At 40.3% G+C, this 24460-nt stretch overlaps 1 protein-coding gene and 2 long non-coding RNA genes across 3 annotated transcripts; 1 reads left to right on the top strand and 2 right to left on the bottom strand.

Moving 5' to 3' along the window:
* Positions 1-416: 416 nt before the first annotated feature.
* On the bottom strand, positions 417-6598 carry LOC139724776 (uncharacterized). Its single transcript, XM_071635890.1, has 4 exons — positions 6571-6598; positions 4791-6089; positions 4050-4731; positions 417-1634 (listed from the first exon to the last, which is right to left on the bottom strand). The coding sequence occupies exons 1-4, from the start codon at positions 6596-6598 to the stop codon at positions 821-823; spliced, it is 2823 nt and encodes a 940-aa protein (XP_071491991.1). The 3' UTR covers positions 417-820.
* Positions 6599-9425: 2827 nt separating this feature from the next.
* On the top strand, positions 9426-13338 carry LOC139724772 (uncharacterized). The gene is made up of 3 exons (XR_011710486.1): positions 9426-9523; positions 11334-11497; positions 13258-13338. It is a non-coding gene; the product is annotated as an uncharacterized lncRNA (long non-coding RNA).
* A 3276-nt stretch (positions 13339-16614) lies between these two features.
* Positions 16615-20335, bottom strand: LOC139724771 (uncharacterized). The gene is made up of 3 exons (XR_011710485.1): positions 20142-20335; positions 19074-19152; positions 16615-18455 (listed from the first exon to the last, which is right to left on the bottom strand). It is a non-coding gene; the product is annotated as an uncharacterized lncRNA (long non-coding RNA).
* Between the last annotated feature and the right edge of the window lie 4125 nt (positions 20336-24460).

Here is a 24460-nt window from a genome sequence, read left to right as displayed (position 1 = left end):
TGTGGAAGAAATAATGTATCTAATGTGAAACTTACCAATTGGGGCCTGTACACAGTCTGTAGTAACTAACTGAAAAGCGGTCGCTTGCTGGCTTGAGAGCTTCAACACAGAACACCTCTCTCGTCCAAACTGAACATTAAACTGACTCTTTGGCTTAGAATGTCAAAGCTATATACAGTGTACTACCAAGCTATACTACCAAGGACCTTTACATCATACCCCAGAGACAAAGAAAGGGGGTGTGAGTCACAGCTCAGAACTTGACCATGAATGGGAACATTGTTTACAGGCAGGGGTTGGTGGTCAAAAGCTGGACAGAATGTTTAGTCTAGCCAAACCCATGAATGGGGAGGGGAAACTATAAAATGGGATTATCACTGCTGGCAATGCTTGCTCAGAGGTAGAGTTTCCCACAATTTGATCCTGCATACTCTGTACAGTGTGCATGCAATGCACTATATCAAAGGTGCAGACTACTGCAAAGCATTAAATCAAAATATAGTACTCACTGCATACTCCTGCAGTGACATGGCTCCTTTAACAGCCATACACAGCTGTTACACCAAAACAATAAACACAGTTACATTTCTCTGGTTGCTTGACATGCTAAAGAGAATAAAACAGATAAATTTACAGCTAGTGGGCTGTGAAAAGATGAAAGGGTAAAAGTGCCTGAGAGGCAAGCTAGAGAGAAAGAGTGGAAGAGAGAAGAGATAGAGAGAAGCATTATGAGTAAATACATTACAAATTGTGAGATTTCTTCGACTTGATTTGGCTCCTTGATTGGGAATCTCCCGGTCTTCCCATCTACATCGGTGTTCTATGCACGCGAGACTTCTTCTCCCGTTGCAACTTCTTCTGCCGGAACCAAGACTACCAGTTTCTGGATGGGTCGCTCGAGGAAGGACGGTCGATGGTGGCGCATCCCCTCAGTATCCAGCATCTTCGTAGCCATGAGAAGTCGGACCTTCCTCACATGCCCATCTTTGCCAGCGAAGACTTCCTCTACTCGTCCCAGGGGCCAGCATCGGCGAGCTTCATCAGCTTCCTTGATGATGACGACATCGCCCACTCTGATGTCTCGTTTTGGCTGCACCCACTTCTGCCTTGCCTGGAGTTCGATGAGAAACTCTTTCCTCCATCTCAACCAAAATTCGTTTGTGAGATGCTGAACTCGTCGCCACCATTTCCTGCAGTAGGCATCTGCCCGTTGAAACTTTCCTGGTGGCGGAAGCACTACCTTCGGCTTCATAGTCAGCAGATGGTTCGGTGTCAGGGGCTCGGGTGCATCAGGGGAGCATAGATTTGTTGTGGTGAGTGGTCTTGTGTTCACGATCAGTTCTACCTCGGCTAGAAACGTACGGAAGGACTCGTCATCTAACTGGTTTGACGAGTTTATCAGCAAGGGTTCAAGGGCACGTCTCACAGTGGCAATCTGTCGTTCCCATGCTCCTCCCATGTGAGAGGAGTGGGGGGTGTTCATTTCAAAAGGGATCCAGTCTGTGTCATTTTCTTTCAGGTAGTCTTTAACCTGCTCTTCATCGAGCTCCTTGAGTGCTTGCTGGAGCTCGTTGCGTGCACCAACGAAAGCTGTTCCTCTGTCACAGCGTATCTGTCTCACGGGGCCACGTCTGCTCAGGAATCGTCTCAGGCAGTTGATGAATGAGCTACTGCTCAAACTGTTTGCCGATTCTAGGTGAATTCCTCTGGATGCCATGCAAGTGAACAAGACACCATACCGCTTCACCTCACTCCGTCTCTCTTTGATTGTGAATGGGCCGAAGTAATCAACAGCACAGTAGGTGAACGGTGGAGCTGGTGTCAGCCTGTCCTCTGGGAGGTCAGCCATCTTTTGCTGCTCAAGGGGGCCACGAAGTTTTCTGCATGTCACGCACTTCGACACAATGCTGGAAACTGCTGCCGATCCACCGATGATCCAGTAACCTGACTGCCTCAGCTGATTGTGGGTTATCCCTCTACCCATATGGTTCACCTTCTGATGGTGGTGTCTAATCAGCATTTCTGTAACGTGTGAATGTCGGGGCACGATGATAGGGTGTTTCACCTCCATAGGGATATTTGCTCTCTTTATTCTGCCACCCACTCTGATGACTTGGCTCTCGTCTATGTAGGGGTCAAGGCGGTACAGCGAGCTGGTAGTTTTAATGCTGTCGTTTCTCAACCGGGCAGCAGCACGGTCTCCCTGTTTGTTACACTGGAGCTTTCGGAGGATGTCTTCCTCCTGATGGAACTGCTCTCTTTGCAGGCAGAGGAAGATTTCTGTCTCTGCTCGCTGAAGTTCGTCCACGGTGAGGTCAACTCTGGGAAGTGGTCTAGCAACTTGAACCGATTTCCTCAGCTTCACCTGTCGTTCTTGAAGTTTCCTCTTCAGCCGTAGACACAAGGCAACTGCCTTCCTTGCACGATTCCAGCTGGAGATGTGATGAAGGCGGCTGGTACTCAGTCTACTGGTGATGTTCACTGCAGTGGTAGAGAAGCTAATCCCCTTCTTCACCTCTGGGTCTTCATCACTGATGTCTGGTTTTACCTCCTCCTGGGGAGGATGGAAGATCCCCTTTCCTTCCAGGAATTTTGGTCCTGATAACCAGAAGTCACTGTTCAAGAGTTCCGTGGCTGTCATACCGCGTGACGCACAGTCTGCAGGGTTGGAGGTGGTGTCGACGTAGAACCAGGAGCTTGAAGAGGTTTCATTGTGTATCAATTCTACACGATTCGTCACGTAGATGTGAAATCTTCTGGACTCATTTTGGATGTATCCTAAGACAACTCTGCTGTCAGTCCAAAAAAATTCTTGAAGGTCTCCGTACATCAGCTCACTGCGTAGAAACCTGCTAACCTTGGCAGAAATTGTAGCTGCGGTCAACTCAAGTCTGGGCATAGTCACTGGCTTCAGAGGTGTTACTCTTGACTTTGCTACCACGAGAGAGCAGCAGCTTTCATCCTGTTCATTGATGAGTCGGAGATAAGAGCACTGCCCATATCCCTCGTAGCTCGCGTCGGAGAAATGGTGGAGCTCTGCATGTTTCACTTTGCCGAATCCTGGTGGCTTGAAACATCTCGGAACTTTCATCTTCTCAAGTTCCTGAATCTCCTTTCGCCAATTCTCCCAACGTGGTCTCAGATCATCTGGTATTGTCGCGTCCCAGTCCAGTTTGCGGCGACATAGCTCTTGCAGAATCTGCTTCCCTCTTAGCGTGACTGGGCTGGCAAATCCATTTGGATCATAGATAGAGCAGACTGTGGAAAGTATGCCTCTTCTGGTTGGGGGTCTGTCTTGGAGTTCGATCTTGAACTGAAGAGTATCGCTCTCCACACACCAAGTAACTCCTAGTGCTCTTTCCACAGGAAGCGTGTCAAAATCTAGGTCAAGATCTGCCAATCCTTTTGCCATGTCTTCAGGGGGGAAACTCTGCAGGACCTCCTTGCTATTTGACATGAGCTTGTGAAGCTTGAGTCCAGCCTTAGCACAGATGCCTTGACTTGCCTGGAGAAGTTTCACAGCTTCTTCTGGTGTTGGTACAGACTTTAGTCCATCATCAACGTAGAATTCTTTGCGAATATAGTTTGCCGCATCTGTCCCAAACTCTTCTTCGCCATCATCTGCAGCTTTCTTCAGACCAAAGTTAGCACACCCAGGTGAACTAGCTGCTCCAAAGAGATGAACCTTCATTCTGTACTCAATTACTTCATTTTGGGGGTTTCCGTCTTCCCACCACAGGAAGCGTAGCATGTCACGGTCCTCCTCTGCTACAAAGAATTGGTGGAACATGCTCTTGATATCCGCCATAATTGCCACATCCTCCTGTCGAAATCTGCACAGGACTCCAAGTAGGCCATTTGTAAGATCTGGGCCTTGCAGCAGCTTGTCATTGAGCGACACCCCTTGATACTTCGCAGAACAGTCGAAGACAACGCGGATCTTATCAGGCTTCTTTGGGTGGTAGACTCCTGTATGGGGAACATAGTTCACTCTGCCATTCCTGAACTCGACTGGGGCCTTCTCAGCGCAGTTGCTTATTACATCTAGCATGAATTCCTGGTAGTCTGCCAGAAATTTAGGATTCTTTCGGAATCTGGCATTAAGCTGGTTCCACCTTTTCACTGCCATCTGCCGGTTATGCGGTAGCCTCACATCCTCTGACTTGAATGGAAGAGGCATCTCGTAGTGACCGTCATCCCTCTTCTTGATCCCTTCCTCCATCCTTTGGAGAAATCGCCGATCTTCTACAGAAAGAGGCTCTTGACCCCCACTCATGTCTTTGAAGTCTGCTTCAAGCGTCTGAATTATCTTTTGGGGACAGAGAACTTCCTTTGTCTTGGTGGGGAAGGCGAAGTTTGAGTACGTCTCAACACTGATTTTGTTGCATGCAGCACTCCTTAGACTCTCACCTTGGGTCTTGCACACTCGTCCAATGATGCCCCATCCAAGAAGAGACCTCTGTGCATATGGGTCATCTTCTCCTCCTGTGATTATTTCCCGCGGTCGAATTGCCCGTGTGCAATCATTGCCAATGAGTAGGGAGACCTCAACAGTCGTGCTGTACGGCATCATTTTGTCTGCGATGGGTCGGAGATGCGGCCATCTTTTGGCCACTTCAGGTTTTGGTATCTGCGGGCGTGAGATTGGCAGTATCTCCCGGGTGCGAAGGCTACTGGTAGTTGAACCACATTCTCCTTCTTGTAGTCCAAGACCTCTAGTCCTGAAATTTTCTCACTTGCTATGTTGGCAGTCTTGTGCATTGTGGTGAGGCGAAGGTCCGTCTGTGGGCCTTTAACGTTCAGCTCTTTCGTGGCAGACTTTGATACAAAGCTAACGTTTGACTGATCGTCCAGAATTGCATACACGAGACGCTCTTTTGTGGGATTGTCCTTGTGACGAAGCCACACCGGTACGATCATGCAGTTGTCTTTTTCGTGTTGGTCAGGAAGCGAGCAGACAGAGGTGCAGTTGGCCGACCCATCATCCTGCCTTGCCAGTGGGTTGGTTCCCTGCATGTGGAGACACGTCAGATGAGCTTTTCCACAGGTTTTACATGCTTTCCTTTCCTTGCAGTTTCTGTACAGGTGCTCATCTGTTGTGCCACATCCCATACACAGCATCTTCTGAAAGAAGAAAGTTTTTCTCTTTGCTAGTGACATTTTGGCAAATTCTTCACATTCATCAATGTGATGATCTTGTGCACAGAATGGGCAGGACGAGTACGGACCATGCTTTGAAGCAGTCGGTGGGGATGGGTTCATTTTCTTCTTCTCATCAAAGGTCCCGTTGATAGCGAATGTTCTTGCCTTGTTGGGCTTGTCGGTTCGGTTTGAAGAGAAGCTATGGGGTGGTAGTCTCTCCACGAGTTTTGCATGTTCCTGAGGGTAATCGAGGATTCCCAGACTGTGACAGCTGTGCTTTGCTGCTCTTACCCTCACCAGGAAGTCTGAGTAGTCTCTCAGGCCGCTAGCATCACGATGTCCAATCCTACCCCAGGAATTTAGCTTCTTGGTGAAGGCGACACTGATGGTGCTCGCATGACCATATCTCTCTTCCAGCTGCTCGCGTGCTTTCTTGTAGCCATCCTCGTCCCCGATGAGTAGGTGGTGTTCGACGATCTCCTTAGGTTTACCACACACAAACGCACAGAGGAAGTTCAGTTTCGAGGCATTATCCAGTGGTTTGCTGTCCACCAAACTAATGAAAGCGTTCTTCCACAATGGATATTGCAGGGGATCCCCGCTAAATGGAGGGACATCGATTTTTGGTAGCTGGCTTGATGCTGCAAGTTGCTGGCTTGCCATACTCTGATGGACAGTTACTCTTGTAAGTTGGGCAAGGCATCCCTCAAGTGATGTAAACATTCTCTCCAATCCCTCTGGTGCTTTGCTACTTGGGTTTGGTTGAGGCATTGTCGCAGCTGGTTTTGATTCAGTGCTGGAATGAGTTTCAACTTCCTGAGATGCAAAGAAGCGCTTCATTTCCTCACCCTTTGTCTCCCTCTCCACGTTTGGGAAAACAATTTCCTCATCACGATCCTCATCCAGCTCATCCTCAAACTCCTCGACTACTGCCTGTTCTATGTGTTCTAATGTTTAAGTATGCATGCAAACAAAACAAATTTCCAGAAATGGATAATGAAATTGAGTTGAATTGAATGGAATTGAATTGATTGAACTTGAATTGAACTGAATTTGAACTGAATTGAATTCAGTTGAATTGAACTGAACTGAATTGAATTGAATTGAAATGAATTGAATTGATTGAATTGAATTGAATTGAATTGAATTGAATTGAATGAAGTGAAGTGAATTGAGTGAAGTTACCTCATAAGTTTAATTTACTCAGTCTCTTGTGAGTATGGATCGTTTTTGACATGGTTTCTTGAGATTCAGGCCAACAGTGGAACATTAAGGTTGGTTTTGCTTACCTTCATAAAGCTTAATCTTGCTAACATCCTTGGCATTGAGTTTTGTGAATTATCCACAAAAAAAGTGTATGAAACTCGTGTAATAGTACTTTGTTTTGATAGTAGATATACTGTTGTGGTAAAAGGCAAGTGTTCTTGCCTTTGCAACTGTGGAATCCCTCTGTCATGTGAGCTGATCATAAAGTTTGAAATGAATGCGTCAGTTCCCTTAAAGCCCCCCCCCCCCCCCTCCCTTTCCCAGGTTAGCATTTTCTATTAAAGGTAGATACAACAAAATGTAAGATGTAAACGTACTGTTCGCTTGTTTTCGTATGTGTTCATTCACTTCAGGCTTTCGATCTGTCAACACTTCTCAAATATGGCATTGATCAAGACAACCTTAAAGGGCAACTAGGGGCTTTTCAGAAGCTGCATGAACGTATCGAGTCAGGTATGTACATGGGATACAGTGAAAGATGCATATAATGAAACGTGTGCTTTTTGCTACCATGACAGCATGCCAAAGTCATGTCAGCTGTCTGATTATAGTCTTTCCAAACTTTTCAGAATTTCAGGTGTCCATGGCTGTAGAATTTGTCACATTTTCTTTCCCTAAATCTGTTGCAGAAACGATGAGAAAGCCAGCGATCAGAAAAATAGTTGATCGTACACTAATGAAGGTCATGGGCACGGGTCTCACCACATGCAAGACGGACAATAGGTCATTGACCTGTTCCTTCATCATAATAACAGCTATCAATTAGGAAAATGGATGATGCATGGAGGATGTGAATATGATTGTGGAGAGAATTCTTGTCAGTGTATGTGGCGGTACAAGACTACAAATTAAGACTTGTACATGCAAATGAGGTTATATTGAAATTGGAAGGCAGGGTACTAATGATATGTACATTTGCCTGATTGCCCAGGGCAAGTGTAAATCAAAGTCGGGCAAGTGTTTTGAAAAGAAAAAAAAAAGAAATGCCTGATCGAATTGAGCAATCAAAAAGTTTGGAAGCCACCCCTTTTTCACCTTCACCTTCCCCTCAAACCCACGGAGTTAACCGTCATATGAAAGCCCAAGTTATTTATGATGCAACACACTTTAATTTCATTTCATCCACTTTCCAAACACCTATGTGCAGAAGCCCCAATGCAATGCAATGCCAACTACACAAAATCAAACCATCAATTTGTTACCCCAATGTTTTTAAGTATTAAAGTATTTAACCTGTGAATCAATGTGTGCTGTTCATTCAAATTATGTTTTATCAAGCCCTTGACTTACAAGTGACTTTCTATATAATTTTCTATACTTTTGAACCTTCTCTTTCATTCATTCTCAGGCAATTGTTTTGCAACAGTTTGAAAATCTCATTGCCCAATTGGGCAAATGGTAAGAAAAAGTTATTTAGCACCCCAGAAGCCCTTCAAAAAGCATGTGCAGGTGTTTAAATTGTAAATGACCAATTGTAATTTTTGTGAAAGGCTTTTCTGAATTGCAATGATAGTTAAGGTGACTCTGTGTAAAGGGCAGAGAAACTTTTTATGATGAATTCCCAGAAGATTTGATACTTTGAATGAAATTATATCCTGATTTGGGGGTTATATGTTCTTTCCTATCACATTTGTGCTTTCGTCTTTACCTCCCCCATCCCCAGGTCAACTGTCGGAGAATGATATTGTGGAAATTTTCCGGAATGAATTCGTAAGATGTGTTGGCAAGATCAATACTCTGTGGGATGATCCAGATGAGGTGAATATGACTCCATGCCCTCCCAGCTGATTTGAAGTTGTTGCTGGTGATGTTATAGATTGTTCATTTATTTGCAATGCTCTGCTGTGATGCATTAACCCGTTAAGGATGAGTCCCGAGTATACTCGGGCAAGTGTCTGTGGGAAACGCGTGTTGTAGCAAAATCAGCCCGTCCTCAACGGTTTAAATGTGTGAGATGGGTGTCCAGAGCAGAGACAATTTGCAAGCAATCATTTTGGTGCACTGGTATCAGAATATATTTTTAAAAAATGCTTAAGTTCTGTTCCACCTGATTTCAATTCTATTCTCCAGTCTTGACTTCACTGACATTGTGCAAGTAGAGATGTTCACAAAACTTCAAAATCTCTTATAAAAAATAAAAAAAAAAACCTTTGCCATAACCACGGTCAGATATTAATGTCTTTTGAGACAAGTTTCAAATAACTGGTAGAGGAAGATAATGTGATACAATGTATCTGATTCAGTTTGTCGGTCCTAAAAAGGAATATGAGTAGGCTCTGTTTTCTTTCAAGGACATCACTTAACTGATTATCTGATCATTAAAGGGATCGTACAGTTCTGGTTGAGACCTAATTTCAGGTTTCTAACATTTTTAGGTGAGATAATGAGAAATCTCATATGAAATATGAAAGAGCATGCAATTTTATGAGGAATTCAACGTTTATTTGATAAAAATTGGTTTTGAAATGGCTGAGATATCCAAAAAAGAACGATTCTAATAAAGTGTGGGACCCACACTTTGTAAAGATCGCTTTGTTTTACCTTGTTTTTGGATGTTTCAGTTATTCCAAACCCGATTTGCATCAAATAAACTTTGAATTCCTCTTAAAATGGTATGCTCTGTGCTATATCATAAGTGTTTTCTTGGTATCTTGCAAAAATTCGAAAGCCTATTTCTCATCTCAACCAAAACTGTACTATCCCTTTAATCCATAGAAGTCATTTTCACCAAAATTTGAGATACAAGGTCTTGTCACCCCAGCGACAATATAAACATTGACTACTATGTAACTGCTGCTTTGTCTAGGAAAGGTCTTCTATTTTTTTCAGGGTTTCTTCTCTCTCTCTCTCTCTCTCTCTCTCTCTAAGATTCATATACCACTTTAATGTCCACATTAGAGTACAAACATGTATAATATCAGCTTCATAGTGGAACATTGCGTATGCTTACTTGTTTGCATTTTTCGTCCTTTACCAGAAAAAATTGAAGCTTGCTGCCAATGCATGTCTCAGGAGCTTCTATTGCCGATATCATCAGAGCTTTGATATCAGTTTGCCTTCAGGCACCAAACTGACATTGGATTTAGCTGCGGATAACAGCTCTTCTGATGATGAGGTGAGTTTTGGTGTGTATGGTTTATGTCACCTATTTGCTGTAGGATATACCTGCTGCACAAAATATTAACAGACTATATGTATGTGTTTACATAGGGGTTACTAGGATTTCATTCCAACTTTGTATGTTATTGAATAATTGATCATTCGAAGTCCATGATAGTTGTAGATGGTGCAGCTCTCTGGATTCTGCTATTTGCATGCAGCGGAGTCGCATTTCTTGTGTGTGCTTCACCAGCAGTATTAATTACTGGATCTCATTCAAATTTGCTCTAAAGGGATAGATAATAATATGGTAATTTCTGCCCACCCATCCTTTTTGGTTCATACTTTAACTCTTTATGTGCCACGTTTGCATGCCCGACTCAGTCGACGGCATGCCAACTTTGCATATTCTGCTCAAATCCACAAATCCGCCCAAACCAATCGATAAATCGCCAAATACCACAGGACAATTGAAGCGTTTCTCGGGATTCTGTTCCTCTCACATTAAGCTTGCATTTTTTGTGGGAATTGACTAGCAAGTAGTATTCTGTCCTGGATTTGCATGTAAATTCTAAGTTTCTCTGTATACTGTTTTGAGTGCAAAAGTCATGACTTCACAGTAATATAAATGTTGGTCATTTGAAAGGAAAAACAATCATGTATGTGTTATACAGTTCACATCAAAGCAAAGCCTGGCATGTTATCCTCAACTTTGTTCACCACATGTCCATCTTAACAGAAATCTGTTAAAAGTCGCATGGATTTAAAAAACGGAATGTTTTCTCAAAGTATGACAACTTTGGTGTCTCAGAATAACATGGCACACAGGGGGTTTGCGTCATGGCACATGACGCAAAGAGTTAAGCTCCACATACACAATGGCCCAAGATGTTCCATCTCTCTAATAAAATGTCATGCCTTAATATGCGAATAGTGAATGTTTACGAGTGCAATGGTGCAAGATTTCACATGTGGTAAAACACTGAGGTGCTCTATTCAACGAGGTTGTGGTCCACTCAGATTCATGGCAGAGGAGGTAGCTTCGTCGGATTATCAGTCAGTGGGCAGGTTGGTGTCTAATTTGAAGAGCATGGAGAGAAGACATCTACCTGCCTACACTGTTGAAGAGACTTACATGTACCATAGTTACCATCAATATACAAATAGTGAATAGTCACGAGTGCAATGGTACAATATTTCGCACAAGGTGAAAGATAGAGGCACTCTATTCAACAAGGCGAAGGTGAGTTGAATGGTGCGCCTCATCTTTCACCGAGTGCGAAATCTGGTTCCATTGCACGAGTAAAGACCATACACTATTTGTTTTATACAACACCTCGAACGTCAACAGATGTGGTCCACACAGATTTTTGAATTTAGCACAGACATGGCAACCATTTTCTGTAAAAGACGAATGATAGTAGCCGCACATTCACATTCACCGTGTACATACGTACGCGAAGCCAATCAGTTGAAGTTCTTAACAAAAATGAGTGACAGAAGTGTGCGCTTGTAAGCATGCTTGTAATTGTTGAGCGTGCGTGGCAAATGTTTGTTTATAGTGACATCAGAGCCGGGCGATGGAACAAAAACTTCGAGTCAATTGTGAGTTTAACATGGAAGTCAATGGAAATGGGTGACGTCAGCCATGCGCTATCTATTTTTGCTCCTACAAAATTGCGCTGCTGACAGCCACAGCGTGGGATGGAACTTTTCACTAAATGTCACGTGATGGGCAATCGACCAATCGGATAGCTACATTCTTTTTAGGTGTAATGTAATATTTTCATGATTATCACATGAAAGTGATTTGTTTGTCTTCCAAGAATCTCCCATGTTTGCCGATCATTCATCGACTTCTGTACAGCAGCAAGGAGGAGGTGCTGGCGGATGCCTGCCACGCCCTCCAGTTTATCTGTAATGCATCTCAGTTTTTCATCGAGAAGGTGCTGAATGCTGGAGTCTGTCAAAGACTGGTTGATCTGCTATCGTAAGTGTCCCCACTTTTACAGATTAGCTCTTATTTATTAACCGTGTTATATTATAAACACTAATAACACTGAACAATTAGTAAATGTACACGTAAGTCATCCATTTTACAAGAGTTGGGAATCAAAGCTTCTAATTTCGTTCATCATGAAAACATGCAATATTATACAAATAGTGAATGGTCACAAGTGCAATGGTTCAAGATTTCGCACGAGGTGAAAGATAGAGGCGCTCTATTCAACGAGGCAAAGCCGAGTTGAATAGTGCGCCTCATCTTTCACCGAGTGCGAAATCTGGTTCCATTACACGAGTAAAGACCATACACTATTTGTTTTATACAACACCTCGAACGTCAACGGATTTGTACACACAGATTCTTGAATTTAGCACAGAAATGGCAACCATTTTCTGTGAAAGACGAATGAGTAGCCTCACAGTCGCAGTCACCGTGTATGTACATGTGTACGTACGTATGCGAAACGAAGTTGTTTACAAAAATGAGTGACAAAAGTATGCGCTTGTAAGTGCGCTTGTAATTGTTGAGTGTGTGTGGCACATGTTTGTTTATTGTGACATCAGAGCGTGTGCAATAGAACATTTTGGTCGAACCAAAATTGTACGCTGAGACAGCCAGAGCGTGCAATAGAACCTTTCACTAAATGTCACGTTATGGACAATCGACCAATTGAATAGCTACATTCTAAATAGGTGTTGTATTATATCATATGTGACGTGACTGGCAGCGATTTGAGATTGCAAAATGTTCCGTATGAAGGGTTTGATATGCTACATGAAACATATCAACTTATAACCTCCTAAGTGATGTTGAGGGTATCGTCAATCAACACAAGTATACCCTCAACACAAGTCAGCATGCATTGGCAATGCATACGATGTAGGCGCCGGTCCGACGGTCCCAGACCGATGAAAGTTTTTGGCCAATAACTTTTCAGGAATTGCCAAATTTACTGGTCTAACATGACTGGGGCCAGTCAAAAAAAAAGAAGAAAAAAAGAACAGGACCAATGAATTTTAGGTTCAGACCAATAGAAAATGGAAAAATTAGATATCTGCTGGTCTGACAAGGACAGGTTGGTCCAGTAGAAAAAATGGGTTAGTGTGCAGCCCTGCTTTGTTATAGGCCTCCTCTGAATTTAAAGGACAAGTCCACCTTCATATACATAAGGATTGAGAGCATGCAGCAATATTAGTAGAACACATCAGTGAAAGTTTGAGGAAAATTGGACAATCCGTTCAAAAGTTATGAATATTTGAAGTATCTGCGCAGTCACTGCTGGAAGAGAAGACTACTACAGTGTATGATGTCACATGCGTACAACTACATAAGGAAAATAAAAAGAGAATTTCACAAAACTTTACTTTTTGAATAAAGTGCACATTTCTTCGACTTCCTACTGATGTATGTTAAGGGTAATATTATTCCTCCTGCCTTCTGAAAGAGAGAAGTCAAGTGTTCTTTTGTTATGGGAGAAAAATGGAAATATGTTGAATTTTCTTTATTCTTTCTTTATATCGTTGTACTCATGTGACATCACAAGCTATAGTAGTCTTTTCATCCAGCCGTGACTGAGCAGAAACTTCAAAAATTCATAACTTTTGAACGGATTGTCCGATTTTGCTCAAACTCTCACTGAAGTGTTCTACTAATATTGCTGCATTCACTCAACCCACATGTCTATGAAGGTGAACTTGTCCTTTAATGCTTTTTTTTTCTTCTTCTTTTTTTTTTTTTTTTTGCAGGCACACAAGTCAAGATGTGTTGGAGCATGCAGTGGTAGCAGTTGGGAATATAGTGTTTGGCACCGACGATCAGACCCAGGTATATATATTTTCCTTCAAGGTCCTTTGTGAGAGGCTACTTTGAGAGACCTGCTTAGTAAAGGCACAATCATATTGCTTTTTTTATGCCTCCGACACGAAGTGGTGCCGGAGCATTATGTTTTCGGGTTGTCCGTCTGTCCTTCCGTCCGTCCATCCTTCATCCTTCCGTCCTTCCGTTCGTCTGTCTGTTCGTCCTTCCATCTGTAATCAATTTTGTGGACAGTGTAACTAAAAATCTTTTGAGGTATCCTTATGAAACTCGGCATGTATACGTGTGAGTGGGCGAAGTTGTGCCTATCAACTTTTAGTGCACATGCTCAAGGTCAAAGGTCAAGGTCAAATGCTCAAAAGTTCACTATTTTCCTATATCTATGCAATGCCTGAAGTTATTTTCTTGAAACTTAGTGTAAACATGTACTACCAAATGAAGATTCTCCAGAGAGAGTTTCGGGTCATGAGGTCAAAGGTCTGAGTCAAGTGAAAATGTTAAATATCACTTTTTTCTCCATATCTCGCTAATGGTTCGAGGTATCTTCTTGAAACTTATTATATATGCATGTACTGACTGGAAGTGATTATCTAGAGAACTTTGGGTCATGGGTCAAAGGTCAGGGGTCAGCAGTCAAGGTCAACTCCTCAAAATTTCACGACTTCCCCTCATATTTGTGCAATGCCTGCAGCATTTTTGTTGAAACTTAATATATACACGTATTATGCCTACCAACAGAGGTTCTCTGGGAAGTTTCAACCGTGAATCAACCGTTGATTCATGCCGTGGGACTATATAAGTGCCCTTTTTTATTCTGCACACCGTGAATTGTTTATCAGTGCTCATGATTAGCCCACTTTCTCAAAAGGGCCATCCCCACTTCTTGAATATCCATAATTTTAATTGATTGGTGATGATCATTCATTCAATTTTGATGGGTTATGTGTCTTTTACACCTACACACTAAGAAAAAATGATTCATTCTTGCACCTTTTAAGGGTTGCAAAGTGATGTCACACTGGTGGCTCCCTATGGTGTTATCTTGCACCCTCGAGAAATGGGTGCAAAAGTGGTACCTTGCGCAAGGGTATAACCTTGCAACCTGTGGGTGCACCTTTGCACCGCCAAAGAAGGTGCAACATTGCACCCTTTATTGAGGGTGCGAAGTGGTTCCCTTGGGTGCATATTTCCACCACACTAAGAGGTGCTAAGTTGCACCCTTTTCTTGAGGGTGCATCTTTCCACCCACAATAAATGGTGCCGAGTTGCACCTTTCTTGAGGGTGCGATCTTTCTCCCTTTAATTTTCGGCGCAACTTTGCACCCTCTCTTGCTTCTACTTTTGGTGCAACTTTACACCTTTCGTAAGGGTGCAAAGAAGCACCCTAAGTTCCAAGATTGTAGCCTCTTTTGAGGGTGCGATTTTGTGCCATATATATATAGGTAAATGTTGCACCTATGTGGTGCTTATTTGATCCATGACTGCAGCAAAATTGTCTCTTTAAAGGAGCCAGTCAGTGTCACTGTCTACGCCTGTAGAGGCGCAATGTTGCCCAGTATAACCTCAAGTGCACCTTGAGATTACTGGGCAATATTGCGTCTCGATCTAGAGGAACAGGCAGTGACACTGATTGGCTCCTTTGAAGAAACAATTTTGCAGCAGTTCTGGATGAAATAAGCATCACATATTTGCAACATTATACCTATAAGGTAAATATACTTAGCATCACATAACAAGGTACAATTTGGTTACTTAACTACTTTAAACCTTGAATAGTGCGAACTAATGCAAGCCTGTTTGCTCAGTATATCAAAATTATGCTGTTGTTGCACTCTGCAAAGTAAATAAGATTGGTGTAATTTGGATCCTGTGAATCATGAAAGTGTGTGTGGAATTTGTGAGTTTTGAAATGTTAATGTAGAAGTTAACTTATAGTTGTGTTTGAATGACATACTAAAACCAAATATTTACCTAATTACCTTTCCAATGAGGTGAGCACTATCACTATCTATCAAACAAACCCTCTAGGCAAGAGCATTCATCTGCATGAAGGAAGAGGTAAAAATATGATATACTATTTTGTCTGGATACGTTTTATTCAAAACGTACTTGAATACGTACTTATTCACATAATCTATAAGAATAAGATATGCTTTTTACCAGTACACAAAGCCTCAAAAAACAAGAGCATGCTACGTACATTTCTAAAGTATGCACCATATCTATAAAAAAAATGTAAGAGGATTTAACAAGTTGTTTGTATGCATTTAAACGAATAGGCCTACAAATTTCCATGCGTACAATATTCATGTAACAGTGACGTCATCATGAATCATCAAAAAGATATGTTTCCAGCATAGACATGAATTTATCTAAAATTTAAAAAATGTCTTACAATTAGGAGTTTGTTTTATAATGACGATGCCAATTGTCTTAAAGTCCTTATCACGACATGTCTTGGTGTTCACACTTATTCAAATCATGAGATTATTGGCACTTAGATTACGACTACAATTTATTATGGTTTAGATGCTTAACTGACATACACATACCATATTCAGGTATACGGGCATTTTGATGAAAACATCTAAACACAAGGTATAATTATAATATGAAAATCGAACTTGATACCAGCCCTTATGGGCTACCAATGGAGACTAGGCAGAATCGCAGTTATCATGGTTATGTATTCAGATTTTGTTTTGGGTGATACACGCATTCCGACTGATTTGGGATCAATTCGAGTCCCTCGAGCTGAGATTCCGGAACTGCAATGAGCAAATCATCACAATGACTAACAAAGTGACTGACAATAATACATGCACCAGTTTCTGTTTCGTTGTTCTATAATAGAAAGTTGTTACGTTTTCCAATCCTCTGTAGGCACACAGGGATTTGCAGATCACCTTTGGCTATAACGCCATGGTCGCGTGCAAAATGATTGCAGCTTATCTAACTTGTAGTTTCTGAATAGGGGACTACCGTGCTTATACATAATCGGATGATAGACCCCGTCAAAGAGTAAATTGCGGATATCGTATACCATTGTCAAATCCACTTTTTGTTCTGTACACAGTTTCACTGGACTCTTATGAACCACTTTAGCATTATCAAATCATGGAGTATAAGAATAATCTTATGTTATTTCCTTGAAACGGCTGCATTTGCATGAGCGGGAACAGTTTGGCATCATACATGACTAAATGCATGTATTATACAAGGTTTCAGGACACTTTGAACCGTGTCCCCCCCCCCCCCCAAAAAAAAAACAAAAAACAAAAACAAAAACAAAAACACAACAACAACAACACAACCCAAAACAAAGCAAAACAACAACAACGAGTGAAATGTTGTCATAACTATGGAACAAATAGCATAATATTGACACGTTCCCTTATTCCTAAATGACGTGACAGAAAACTTTCCTCACCGAAATCATTCTGTCGTTATTCAAGTACAAGACATTGATGATTATATACCTAGTTCGATTAAAAGTATACATGGAGTCATTGCAAAAGTATATATATCTAATGAATAGCATGCTTCAGAACTACATCATTGTCATTTATTCTATGACGCTAATAATAGAGTAATTGTTCCGCCATACTGCCTGGCAGGTTGTAGTCCTCCTACGACGTTTGTTCAGCAAATAAGGCACAAAATAAAATTTTGCGAATTTTACACGCTGTTGCCAAAGTATCTAATCTTCTTTACCACTATTCTCAGACATAAGGTATGCTGATACTGTATGAATTAGAAACGGAAGCTTCACAAATATCCACCATCTAACAAGGTAAAAGCGAAGTGATGTCTTGCCCACATATCGAATTTGTGATTACACTGATTTTCAAATGTAAGCTCATTGACTTTTTGACTGTTGACGGAGTCGGACTTCACCAATATCAACATTTGACAGCCATCTTTAGATGATCTGAGGAGTGAATTTGGTGGTCATATAGCTCAAAAGTGTGGAAAGTTATTAAAAGAACACCACAATACTATGTCGACAGTGCTTACAAGGTGAGATACAAAGAAAGAGCACGAAATGACATTGTAGAATTTGACAATGACCTACAATATTTGACCTTGAACGCTGGCACCCACAAGGTGGTAGAAGTAACTTCGTCCAATCGTACATACATATGCAAAGTTTCATTTGGAGACCTCAAACAGTACTTAAAGGGGAATGAAACCCAAATGTACCCGTGGATTGGAGCAATATCATAAGAACACATAAGTGAACATGGAAAATCGTATGATCCAGTGGAAGTTATGCATTTTTTAAAGTTTCAGTGTCACTTTCATGTATGGAAACGTATATGAGGAAAATATCAAGGGAATTCCATAAAATCTTATTCTAACTGAAAAGTACAAATTGCCTCCACTTATTTGTCGTTGCCATAATGTTAAGGGTAATATTACCCCCACCTTCTTCTGGAAGAAGTAAATCAAGTGCTCCTTTTGTAATGCTAGAAACGTGAAACTATGCCTATTTTCTTTACATTTCTTTATACAATTTTCCATGGTTGACGTCAAAGATGTAGCTTTCTCATCTCGTAATGGCGGCACTGAAACTCTAAATATATGTGTATATAGCTCTTCAACGGATTTTCCGATATTCCTCAATTTGTGACGATGTGTTCAACTGCTAAAGTAATCTCCCTGCATTAACTTGTCCACTTGTACTTTTCGTTTCATTTCCCTTCGTGATACAACGTTGCCATAATCGATTACAGACTGATGTAAGAACGGAGGGACAACCTGAACAACATTATTTCTCTGGTGACAATTCCTTGTAAAAGTATACACCATGAAAACTTTAGGCTGGTAAACTAAATCAAGACAATTAGTGAACAATATTGTTAATGAAATGCCGTAGGTTTTTCTTCGCGATAGTTGCCTGTTCAGATCAAGGCTTGCAATGTACAGCTGAAGTATGCATCGGGTGTTTCTGCCTTGTCTGGGATACTGAAAGCCACAGAGCACAGAAGGCCGGAAACATTGTAGCGAAGGAAGACACGATTGTATACAGGAATTCGGGCAGATTTCACAACCATCCAGCCAAATAGTGATGTCACTAGTGCGCAGCATTCACAGTGAAGATTGTGGGATTTAGTCCTGCCAGGTTCTGAAGGAGATTTTGACATGAATAAATAATTACTGAATAAAATTTCGAAGGAAATAGGTCGTTTACACTACGCAGTTTTGTTGCTTACATAAACTAACAGGTTGCAACTATGACCATTGACCAGAAAATGGAAAATTAAATTGATTGCATAGATCTACTTCAGGTTTCTAACGTCTTTTGCTGAAATAATGAGAAATGGTTTTGAAATAGCTGCGATATCCAAAACAGAGCAATAATAATATAATATAGGACTCACTTTGTATCACGATCGCTGCGTTTTATTTTGTTTTTGGATGGCTCATCCATTTCAAAACCAATTTTCATCAAATAATCTTTAGAATTCCTCTTAGAATGGCATACTCTCTATTATTTCATAAGTAGGTTCTTGGTATATCACAAAAATTTAAAAGCCCAAATCCTCACCTCCACCAATACTATACCATTCCTTTAAGCTTTGATATTGGTTTCTAAACAAATCCGGTCGGATAGATTTATTTCAGCTCTTTGTCATATAAGTAAAACATGATAATGTTGCAAAGAAATATTCCTCTTATATTTCTAGTCACAAAGCAGATGGAATTCCCGTCTCCCATAAAAATATAAAAGTGCAGCACTTACTTTGTCACAGACATACAGCATGTCCTCACCAGGCAGACGGGGAATTAGGAGACAGCATGCCGACATCACTAAGTTAGAGCTGAAAAAAAAAAGAATAGATGTGGAATAGCCTGAGTAAAGTCATGTTGAAAAGAAAAATGTGGCGAATTTGGACTGAGATGAAAATACACACCTTTTATGTAGGCCTGCATACATTTATGACATAGGGCATATTCAAATATTCCCACATTTTTCCTGACCAACTCAAAGTCTTCATAACATAAAATAACAAAGTAAGACAACATCAAATTACATGCCAATTTAACATCAGTTTGCTGTATATTTTACACAGTTAGGAAAGGAGGAAGACTTATAGACCTCAGCCATTCAGCCACTGCTGAGCTTGCCACAGATGATGGTCCGGGTGCTGGCCATGGCAATGGGTGTAATGATGCCCATTATGGTTGACACCTCTAATCCTGCTACCACACACACAAAAAAGTGAAAATATAGCCCCCTCTACTTATTCATAACATTGATTTGATTTACTTTGATAATACTGGTTACAGAAAAGAAGATTACCCCCCCCCAAAAAAAAAAAAAAAAAATTGAAAAAATATATAAATAAAATAAAATAAAATAATGATAATAATAAATAACATAAATAGTAAATAAATAAATAAATAAATAAATAAATAAATAAATAAAAAGAAAAAAAATGAAGATTCTTGCGGGGTAGACATGCTGCCCGTATGAGTTACAATCCATCATGGAGTTTTCAGGAAAAAGTCCAAAAAACTGAGAAGACGTAGAACGGAAAAGGCAAGAATGAATGATCGCAATGGTCCACTTGAGTAACATATCTCTCGATTATAGATGGTATCAAAAATTGCACTATAGTCTTATCAAATTTTCCGCAACCCACTAAACGGTGGCTACGTTATAGTAACTGATAAAACTGCGTTCATGTGTAATAATACGCTTTAATATAATATACTTCACGGATATCACATGCTGAAAATCTAGATGAATCAATAACCTGAAAATACATATACATGTATTACGGATTAATCCATTAATGAAACTTACATATTCTGTTGAGGAATCACTCTGTCCTTCAGAATTGCATATAAGATTACGTGATCAGGAGAATGCGCGCAACTTCATCATATTATATCTTGCTTGAATACCTGAAAAGGAAAATCAAGTGTCATGAGTTCAAGGCCACTGTTCATGCGTGTGTAATAATTTTGCAGAAGAGCTAACTTATGTAAATGTGACTACATAACTCTCTCCATGGCAGCTTAATGTATAGTTCAATTCTTATGCACTGCCTTGCTGCATACAGGGTGAACTTAAGTCCACCACTAACACTACCTGACTACAGAGAATTATCCCAGCATAAAGATAAGCGTGCAATGTTTGCCATTACAAGTTTATTTAGTACACTGGTCTATTTATCCATAAGTTTATCAACAATTATTCATCAACTTCCGTTCCTTTTATTCGTTATTAATCAAATGTGGTATGGCACGACGCGATGTATTATCCTTGGGGATGTGTGTGTGTGTGTGGGGGGGGGGAGGTGGCGTAAAGGTTATGTTAAGGATACACTTCCTATAGGAATATCCCATTCCACGTTTTCTGAACTATTTTGTTTTGTTGTTGATCGGTAAATATAAAGAATTACTTGAAATTTGTGATTATGTATGTGTTCACTGTATTGTGAGTATAAATTATGCTTGTATAATTGTGTATGTAGTGAAAATTGTATCATTTATAATGTGTTCATGTACATGAATATTATGTGAGTTTATGCATGTATGTAGATATTCCTATGTGCACGCCCATGTACCAACAAAAAGAATTTCCTAAATGAACAATAAATGAATCTGAAATCTGAAATCGGAATGCCATGACGTCTTTAGCAAGACACTTTATCGCTAAAGCTACTCTAATTCCACAGAATGGTTACGAAACAAAACAAAATAGAACAGAAAACAGCACGCATAAAACTAGCCAGTTTTAACAGAACTCTAAAATGAACATTTTAATATTACTGCCTGCAAGCCTACATTATAAGACACATGGCTATACAACCAAAAACATAACAGATACAAGAAATTTGATGAAGGGTAATATCGAGAGTAAGGCCTTGGTCGAGAACATTGTGGATATTTCAAATCATGCTTTACGATGATGTTTTAACTCACCATTTTCCACGTAGTAGGAATCTGCGGGGTCTTGATATTATGAAGTGGACAAACTAATTTTGAAGTCAGAGTTGCAGTAAGCCGCTACGCAAAGTCTCAGAAGAGCTGATCTGCTATGGAAATGGAATTTGCGCTAGATGCTCACCTCAAACACGCGTGAACGAGCTGTACAATGAGCCATCTGGGAGTCAACTTATGTGCACATAAGTTTGCACGACTCCACAATTCATTGAATTCATAAATCATGTTCAAGAAAAGAATGAACATGCCCACACCAGGTGACCAAACTACTGGGTCCGTGAATTGACACTTTAGGAAACATCCATGTCATTATTTTGCATCGAATGTATTCTGTGGATTAATAGGCGTTTAAAAAAACATTTTCCACTTTTGATTCTTAATAATTCAGTAACTATATATCAGATGACACTATCATTGATATGGGAGATAGTTGTATAGTGTACAATTTCGTTGGAGGTGGTTTAAAACACAAATCAGTTTCATGAAATCCATTCTCAATTTCACAGTTAGGTTACAGATTTTGCTCTATTTCCAACCCTCTGTACAAAATTTTCACTTTGCACAGGGGTCAATGGGTGTGTATGGGAGTATGTGGTTAACACCCTGACAGTGGTGTTGAACAATGGCCAGGGTTTGAATGCTTTATTATTTATTCATGAGAAATTCCACTATCACAGCCTAGTCTTTATTCATTCTAAAATGTGGTGTTTGCAAGCACACGGAAACATGTGCTTACATTTTTCATGTGCATGCATTTTACCCTTAGGCTTTACCGTGCATGAATCCATGAAAAAAAGGGGAAAAAATCAACCCTTAAATAAATCGTGTAGTTTGCACCCTTATATATCCGCGAGTTTACTCTCTAAATGATTTTAGTTTATCATTTCCTTTACTTTCACTTAATGATATATGCATACATAAAATGTGACAATGGTATGAATAAAATGACAATGTGACAAACAAACAAACAAAGCAAACAAACAGCAAAAGATATTAAGTGAAGGGGTGAGTGAGAAGGCAATTGGCCTTATTTAAAACTTATCCCGGAAAAGTAAATACATTGTATATACAGAGAAAAACATTGGCACACACACACACACACTCACACATACACACACATGCATACACAGACAAAAACATGGACCAGCGCATATCAGCAATACACAAGATGTCATTTTCACAAACACACCCTATCTTGCTAGTCTCTTATAAATTCGTAAAATGATATTGGTAACTTCCAGAAAACCTTTCAAGTAAAATACGTTTGAAAGCTTCCTTAAAACTTTGTACCGTTTTCTTACATTTCACATCAGAGTGGATGGAATTCCAGATTTGAGGGCCTTGAAAAAATATTGACTTTTTTTTCTGTCCCGAGATCGAGTCGCAACGAAAATCTTTAGCGAGTAGTAGGGTTTGATTCCATCATCGCACAGTAAGCATGCAAGGAATGCTGTGACATATTCCATTTCGATTGGTCAATACCAGACGAGCAGTCAAGTATTCTCTGTAGCTTGTTCGCAGACCCTTTCATCAAAGACTCAACTTCATTTAAAAATGCTCCGGTGAATGATTATGAAATTATGGGAGAACATCAAGTTTTATGATGTCTTTAAAAAAAACATATACATAGTAGCACCACGACGGTATGCAATATTGTATTCAAGTGTCGATCAACACCGTATGGGTCTTTCTTTGAGACTTGTTATGGGCTCAATATTGCACCTTAGCAAGAATGAACCACAAACAGGAAGATATGTCTTTGTAATGGTAATTACGTTTCGACATCCCAACCAATAAGAGATAGGTTAGGTGAATGTTAAAGACACGGGGATACACGAATAGAAATTGCTCAAAAAATGAAATAAAACGAACATTATTCTACTAGGCATGCCTGGGCAGTAATCTGATGTTTCTATTGATAAAGAATTCTATTTGAAGATTCATATCAGTTTGCTTTGTCAGAATCATGAGGTAAAGTGATAAAATAAACCGGCTATCCAGGGTACAGTTTAAACACTTTCACATGAAACAGCTCTGATTAACACTTTTGCACAATAATATTTCTGTTCAGAATTGACTTTTGTTTTATATGTTTTTATCTTAAAGCATAGGATTTCATTTGAAGCAAAATATAGCCAAAATTATGTAAACGTCCAAAATGAATCTTCAGATTGCTCAGCGAGACGGCGGCATCGAATCCCGATCAGCGAAGGCACAAATGCACCTGTGGAATTGTTTTGTACAGCAATAGAAATCTGACGACTATTTGAATAATTACATCCAGTTGGAACTTCATCTGTTAAACCTCCTAGGTTATGTGTACAATGTGATTGGTCAATACCAGACAAGCAATCAGGTATTCTACGTTTGTTTTTTTAGTAGACCCCTTTCATCATGGACTCAACATAATTTGAAAATATACTCTCGATGAATGATTATAGAATATGAAAGAAACTTAAGTTTCCTGATATCAAAAAATATATGTTCATAATATCAGCACAAGGATATGTAATATTGCATTTTAGTGCCGAGCAACACCATAGGATGGCCTTTGTTTTGAGACTAGTTTGGGGCGTAATATTGCACCGTCAATGACCGTGGCAAGATCGAACCCAAAATGAACCATATAAGAAGCAAAGTTCCACCATTTTCTCAAATCGTGTAGTTTGCACCCATTTTCGCGACTTCGAACCCTTCTAGCTCCCTTATTGAACCTTTTTTTCTTAGTGTGTAGGAATCATCGCGTCAGATGAAGATGCAGCATGCATACAAGCACAAACAGAAAATCCGTCGGTCCGGTGTAGTTGCGGTCAGACGTATTGTGGTCCCCGACTCGTCCGTCGCAAGGTTTACAACACCGTATGTATCGGAGCCTCGCCGGCCGCCTTACTTTTATCAGACCATCAACTGCAAAGTACATGTAGAACTATGGGGATTCCCCTTTTCTGTCGCTAGATAGCGTGTGACTTGACTTTGTACTGGTATATTATCATGCTTGCTCTACTCCCACGCATGTTTAATGTGTCCCATACGTTACGGAAGAGGATGGTTTATTATACCATTCAGATGGTCTACTTCCAAGCAAGCGCCGGAACACCTCTGGTTTTTTTTTTTTTGTTTTTTTTTGTTTTGTTTTCTTTTGTTGTTGTTGTTGTTTTTTCTTTTTTTTTCTTT

This window comes from Diadema antillarum, unplaced genomic scaffold, assembly GCF_040938485.1.
Source record: "Diadema antillarum isolate AM-2024a unplaced genomic scaffold, OU_Dant_1.0 scf00000228, whole genome shotgun sequence".
Lineage (NCBI taxonomy): Eukaryota > Metazoa > Echinodermata > Echinoidea > Diadematoida > Diadematidae > Diadema > Diadema antillarum.
Note: the sequence above shows the minus strand (reverse complement) of the source record. Positions and strands in the feature narration are given on the sequence as shown.